At 46.1% G+C, this 6749-nt stretch overlaps 2 protein-coding genes across 3 annotated transcripts; both read left to right on the top strand.

Moving 5' to 3' along the window:
• Positions 1-928: 928 nt before the first annotated feature.
• On the top strand, positions 929-2593 carry LOC147438310 (uncharacterized). Its single transcript, XM_086487594.1, has 3 exons — positions 929-1231; positions 1313-1449; positions 2453-2593. Exons 1-3 carry the CDS (start codon positions 929-931, stop codon positions 2472-2474), a joined length of 462 nt encoding a protein of 153 aa, XP_086343720.1. The 3' UTR covers positions 2475-2593.
• Positions 2481-6443, top strand: LOC147438309 (uncharacterized). 2 transcript variants are annotated; one of them, XR_015184968.1, is made up of 6 exons: positions 2481-4217; positions 4308-4395; positions 4478-5130; positions 5242-5340; positions 5674-5931; positions 6149-6443. XR_015184968.1 is itself a non-coding variant. In XM_086487593.1 (5 exons), exons 1-5 carry the CDS (start codon positions 2487-2489, stop codon positions 5869-5871), a joined length of 2769 nt encoding a protein of 922 aa, XP_086343719.1. In that variant the 5' UTR covers positions 2481-2486; the 3' UTR covers positions 5872-6443. The 2 variants fall into 2 exon arrangements, 1 of the variants encoding a protein (XP_086343719.1); XM_086487593.1 differs by having other exon boundaries at positions 5674-6443.
• Positions 6444-6749: the final 306 nt, after the last annotated feature.

Below are 6749 nucleotides of genomic sequence, written 5' to 3'. Positions count from 1 at the left end.
CTTTCCTCTTAGGTGTAGATCCCTCTTCTTCTTTGATGCCAATCAATTGTACATCAAGGCGGCGGGCTTGTCACATCTTCTCTTCCTCAATGGTTCTGTGTATAACAAGCGCCTCATCTTTTTGGGCTTCCACTCTCGCCTCGTTTTTTATATTCTTCTCGACTACTTCGACCCATCCTTCCTTGGTGGCCTCCAATTGGTCGTTGAGAGCTTTGGTGATCTCCTCCTTGAGGGCTTCCTTGGCTTTTGTTTTGATCTCTCCTTCTTTGAGGGTGAGGGATGCGATAGAAGCATGGAGGAGTTTGATTTTCTGTTCAACTCTTCCTTTTCTTTCTTCCATTCCTCTTTCTCCTTCCCTCTCTCCTCCTCCCACTCCTCCTTCTCCTTCTCCTTCTTCCATACTTCCTTCTCCTTGGTCAATGCTTAAACCTCTTTCTCAAGCTTGGATAGCCGGTTGATGATGACGTTGAGGGCGTCTGTAATGTAGGGCACCACCTTATCTTCAAGTGTGGCCACTTCCTCCTTCGTGGCGTTCCTTAGCATGTCGAGGTGGGGGTGGGGGGGTGGGGGGAGTTGGTTGGGGTGTGCTGGCGTAGAGGAGCAGCATCGGGTGGCATGAGCTAAGAAAAGGGAGAGCGAGAGCAACAACATGCATGTGATAGTGTGGGTGTGGGCGATGACAACATCAATGGCAAGGCAACATGCATGGTAGCATCAGTGCAAGCGTCAGAGAGAGAGAGAGAGAGAGAGAGAGAGAGAGAGAGAGAGAGAGAGAGAGAGAGAGAGAGTTAATGACAACAAGACACACAAGCAAAACACATCTCATCTCTATATTTAATCGGCTTGCAACACATGCAACATTGCATGCAAGCAACATGCAAACTTTCCTTATGAATAACACATTGACTTGCTATTGCATGCAAACTCCATGCCAACTTCAACTCCTAAAGATATCCATGTCTTTTTGTCACCTCCTAAAAAAGGCAACACCCCACCCGAGCTTCACTTCCGAAAGGACGATAATCTTGTAGCTAAGATGGGAGTGTTTCATCAAATCTTGCATTTGAATTTCATCAATCAAAAGGCTGCGTGTACAAGTTTCAAAAAGCTCTATAACTTTTGCCAAAATTGGTGGGTGACTCGGTTTTATGAACTTGAATCATGGATTCATGTCACTAAAAAGGAAGGCCAATCCTCCAAGACCCCACTCTACATGGAAGACATAACTTTGGTGAAAATGGGTTTGACTTCCCGTCAAATTGTTAGGGAATTGTGGTCATAGAACCGAAATTTCATCCATCCTACTCTAAAGTGGATTTTGGCGCGCTTTTGTGGCACTAATCTTCTACACTTCCCGCCAAATGAACCCTCTTCATCGGAGCCCGACACAGAGCCAAAGAGTTCTCGTTTCAGCTCGCGCCAGCTGAAGACGTCGCGAAGCAGGGAACGGTATCTCTCTCCCCCTCGCCCCTTCCTTTTTCCTTCTTTCTTCTCTACTTCTTCTTCACTCTTATGCGGGCACACAGGCTGATTAGATTTGCTCCACTATTGGGTGAAATAGTGGTTGTGGAGGACGGTAGATTGGGTAATCGCTGGCTACCAGGGGACTTCTCAGCGCAGGATCTGTGGGATCCTTCTCTGTGCAGGAATCTGCGGTTCTTTATCTTCGGAATAGGACGTTCTGAATCCTGATGGCTCTTAGATTTAGTCACTGTGTACGTATATGTAAGCTAGGTTTTGATTTCACAACTCTTTACTTCCGTCTGTGCAGACTGGTGCTTTGTGAGCATGCTCGAGGAATTTTCCTTCTTCTTGATACAAGCAAGGCTCATCTCTGTGGGTTTTAGAAGATCAAGTTTAGGTAGCACCACCCACAGTGGAGAAAGGGGAGCGGGGTTTGGGGGGGGGGGGGGTGTCTCAATTTTTCAGTCTTCCAAGATAGGCTCATCTCTGTGGCTTTTAGAAGATCAAATTTAGGTAGCACCCACAGTGGAGAAAGGGGAGCCGGAGGTGGGGGGGTTGGGTGTCTCTTGGAAGGGACGATGCTTCCTCTTAACAGTGTAGCCTCAATTTTTCAGTCTTCCAAGATAGTGCACATGATCATGGCAACATCAGGAAGGAGGCAGAGGGTCACTCTCTACTCTGAAGTCCCTTGAGTAGCCCAGGGTTTGTGAGGGCTACAAGAATTTCAAGCTTGATCCGTACACTCTCATATGACGGGAGTTCAAACCAATTCTTTTCAGTTAACTGAAGCCTTGTGGCGAGCTACACGCTTCATGATAGCGCAGCGCTTTTATTGAGCTGGTGGTCTGCCTGTGTTGTTATGTGTACAACTCTTATGTAGTGAAAGGGTTGTTAATGGCTGATTATTAGTTATGTTTCAGGTAGAATATGTTGTTTGCTCTTGTGCTTTAGAAGGAATATAGCTACACCTTCTTCTTGTTTTGTGCAGGTATATTTCGCAGTGTTCATAAATGTTCACTGGGATGCATCTAGCTTCAAACAGGCCTGTTGACGATAAGGATGTAGACCTAGATTGGTACATAAACAAGAGCTTCAAATCCACAACAGTGAAGGTATTGAGCTCTGTCAACGGAGGACTTTGCAGGACAAGGCTCATGGAGGACATTTTAAGAGAGCATCATGAGTCAAATACACTGCATCCTATCTTTGTAGGTCCCTCAAACAGGGGTATCCATACTGTGGCAACGGAACCTGATTGTTTTGATAGTTGTGGTCATGTTTATGGGAGTAGGATGGCCTTGACAGAGGCTGATGAGGATGATGAGTTTGGAAATATGACTTTAAAGGAGATGCATTGTTTATTGAGGAGAAATGCAAGGAAGTTCTTGAAGAAGGCTAGCTCTGGAGGTCCATCCTTAGTCCCTGTACCAGAGGCTGGCTTGACCATGGGAAACAATGATTCTGTCATAGAGATACCACCTTCCAGTGATTGCCCAGTAAAGCTAGGAGCCATAGAACTGCATTTGGATTCCTCTACTTCAAACAGTGCAGAATCTGGTGATGATGCGTCTCCTCGTGGTGTAGCGACCTCATACCACAAGCCATTAGACAGCATGGTGGTCAAAGATGAGCCCCTGGTGAGAGAGGATTACAGCCCGGAATCAACTATCAAAAAGCGGAAGTCCATGACTGGCCCTCTTTTGGATGAGACTGGCATTTCGGTGGAGGATGATGACTGTACTTTGCAAATGTGGCAAGCTCATAGAAGACGCTTGCGTGGTGGCGAAAGGTCTGGAGGCAGTGCAGGTGAGCAGGCTGGCGGCATGGCCAAACAGAATGTATCTGATGCATCCATTAAACCTGTTGATACATCGGGAGACTGTTCTCTATACTCCACTCCTGATTTTACAGACCTTGATAATGAGTCCCTTTTGTCACCCGCAGTGGGTCCATCTGATACAGCTGTGTCGGAGAATCCTGGCTCAGCATCTAGTGCTCCTTGCCTGGCTGTATTTGATGATCCGAAAGAGAACATTAGCTTGAAACCTACTCATGATGCATCTGCTGAAGACTGTCAAGGAAGCGGAAATACTTGCAGGGAGGGCGAAGAAAGTAAACAGGGGCCCAGTTCGAATTTTGCAAGTTCCCAAGCTTGCTTGTGGGAATGCTCCAGTCAAAAATTCGACACTGGGAGACACGCGAGGTTATCCCCTTGGAGTCTCAGACCATGCAAGGCTGTTGATGTGTCCACATCTGGTCCTTTAGAGGATGATGACACCCATAGAGTTAGACACGAGCCCATCACCTTTTGTGAGATATCGGAAGTCTCTGATAAGAGTGCAAGGCTTTCTGGACAGAGCCCAGCACTGGAAGAGCTTTGCACCAAGATATGCGACGAGGCCAACAGCGGCACCACTGGGATAGAGTCTAATTTACCTTGTCTAGAGGTGATTGATGGAGCAGTAATTTCTTCCCAGCCTGCAGTCAATCAGATTGTTTGTTCCTCCCAGAAAATGAGTAACGAGGAGTCTTTTCCAGCTCATTGCTCCAAAGGCTCACCTACATCTGTGGAGCCTGAAACAGGGTTGGACAAGGAAGATAAAGGCAGTCAAAGCATGGGTGGGGCATGTCAATTATCCAGTGAGGAGATTCCTGGTTCTCCAGTGAGCTTGTTTTCTACAGAAAGACTTGATGCAGAAGAAGAGCAGGAGTTAGAGCAGCTCAAGCCATCTAAGATCCCCTGCAAAAGAAAGGTAAGCCAATTTCATAGCTGTAGACTATCATGTATCCATACATCTCTGTGTAGAGCTTTTGTGAGAGCAAGTCGTTCATTACTACTGCAGGCCATCTCTCCTTTATCCAGAGAAAGGCTTCTCCAGGCTTCCAAGTGTGGTGAACCCGGGCGCACATTATTTGAAGTGGACAAGAGAGGTTTATTACATTCTGCACTGAGCATGTGAGATTTGAGTGTTAAGTATTGTCTCAGCGAGCCTTGTTTGTCTCCTTTGTGCAGGCTTTAAGAAACTTCCTCGTGCTTTTAAGGGCTTCATTGGGCGGGACACATCCAATCATGAAAGCTTCAGAGCCTATACAAAGGCTAGAAACATTGGCAACATGGAATCAAGCCCATCTGAGAAGCTTCTGCAAAAGGAGGAAGTCCCACCTGGGTCTCCTTGTCACAATCGCAAGAAGTATCTGTCTGCAAAATCTTTTCCTTCAAAAGCCTCATTACCTTCTTCATTTGGAGACTCTGTGGCAGTGACAGCAGTTGCCTCTTCCGTGCAAGCATCTTTACCATCACCCTCCTGTGTCCAAAGACTTTCTCTTGTATTGAACAGCTCACCTTCCCCTCCATTGCAGCAAATTTCGAAGCCCATCAATGGCAAGTCCCCAACAACTGTGTCCCCATCAATTCCAACCAAGGGTATACTCAGATCGTCACCTCCAATCTGTCAGGGGCAATGCAAGTGTGAGGAGTGCACATCTTTGAGGTGCAGGGCAGAGAGAGCTGCAGAGTTCTCTCAACGGCAGATGCATGACATCGAAGGTCTTGCTGTGAAACTCTTGAAGGAGCTAAACACGATGCGACATGTTATTGAAGACAGCCTGAGCCAGAGGAATGCTCCAAGAGTTGACAGCCCACGTACTGCTTTGAGTTTAGAGCAGGTGCTACATTCAATGCTTTGATTTTAAAAGCTCTCTGTCATCAGCTTTGAACAAAAGTTGCAAGAGCGCTTATATGGATATTTTTGCTGCTGATAAACGTTGAACATGCAGGTTAGAAGAGCAGCAAATAGTGCCTTGGAGACTGAGAAAACGGCAAAGTCATGGCTTGTTCGAATGGCCCGTGATTGCAATCGTTACTGCAAAATTATGGTGAGTGTTAGTACAACACAAGGTGTGCCTATGGACATTTTGAGTGAATCCTTCTGTGAGTGAGTGACTTCGTATCTGGTTTTGATCAAAGGGTATGCCTCCACCAGGACATGTTGGTAAGGATCTATCATAATCATCGTAGGACATTTCTGCTGGGCTGGACTTCTTTCTCAATGCTTGGATAACCATGTGCCTTTTTTATATTTAGAAGTGTGTCTCTCATTGTGCATATTTATGCGTCATGTATTGCAAGGCATCCATTGGCTTTATGCTTATCATTCATGACGTTCAGCAAGGTACCCATTGGTCACATTCCTTTTTTTTCTTTGGCAGCGCATGCAAGAGCGGAAGCTGACATTTGCAGACGAATCAGGAGGTCAACTGTGCCACGTCAAGCTGTTTCATTCACAGCCCAAGCCTCAACAGGATGGAGCGCATTTAAATGCCATCAAGGAAACCACAGCAACATCACCTTCAGAAAAAGAGGACTCTTGCCGATCAGAATCCGAAATTGACTTGCCGTCAAAGTAGAAAGAAGTTGTCTGGATGCTTTGCTTGGAGCCAGACTATTGTTGTATATCTGTATACGAGGTAATCAACTAGCTGATTACTATGATCGATTGCCACCGTTTCTAGTTGATTGCATCTACTCCCTCTCCTGTACTGCCTCTCTTTCCTGGCTACCCACTTTTTCTTGAGCACATCTCTTCTTGGAATGATGTAAACTTTCTGGCTACGACGCTCGCAGAACTTGTTTATCCGAGCGGTCCCCGGCGACTCATATTTGCGGTTGCGTGTATTTTGGCAGGTTGTAACTTCATGAGCGAGAGATGGGTGGAGGCCTGCCCAAAGCAGGCTCCTTCCTCGGTATGCCACACAAGAATTTCCAGCTTGCATAGAAACAGTCTTCCTTGAAGGATGTGCTATAGTGGGCTAGAAATCAGGGCCGTCTACAGATAGTTCAGTCGTCTTAAGTAGCAGGCTTGTTGTTTGTATAGAGACAGTTTCATTGTTTGGAACTCGATTGTTTTGCATGGATGGAACTTGGAGGGTCTGCAATCGGTGTTTTATCAACTTTGAAGCATGGTCTCTCAATTAGGTGAGCTAATCTGTCGATCTTATAATCATTGATCCCTTGTGCTCGACAAGAAGGTCGAGAGGCTTCCGAGGCAAGTGTCGAGAAGATGTTTAGTGATATTTTAGAGGTTTCCCTTTGGCATAAAAAAGTCTTTCAAGAGTTAGAGTTGCATGAACTATCCATCCCTAGGCCTAGTGCCCATAATTGGAGTGGGGACTGGTAAGAAGTATAGCTTTAGTGCTAAACTATGTAATGCTTCCCTTGCTTCAGTCCAAGTTTACCACTGCTAAAGTGAGAACCTAAAGTTAGTGGACAGATGAAATGGGCGAGA

This window comes from Adiantum capillus-veneris, chromosome 17, assembly GCF_014529385.1.
Source record: "Adiantum capillus-veneris isolate H3 chromosome 17, ASM1452938v2, whole genome shotgun sequence".
Classification (NCBI taxonomy): domain Eukaryota; kingdom Viridiplantae; phylum Streptophyta; class Polypodiopsida; order Polypodiales; family Pteridaceae; genus Adiantum; species Adiantum capillus-veneris.
The sequence above is the reverse complement of the archived record's forward strand: the minus strand, read 5'-3'. Positions and strand labels throughout refer to the sequence as shown.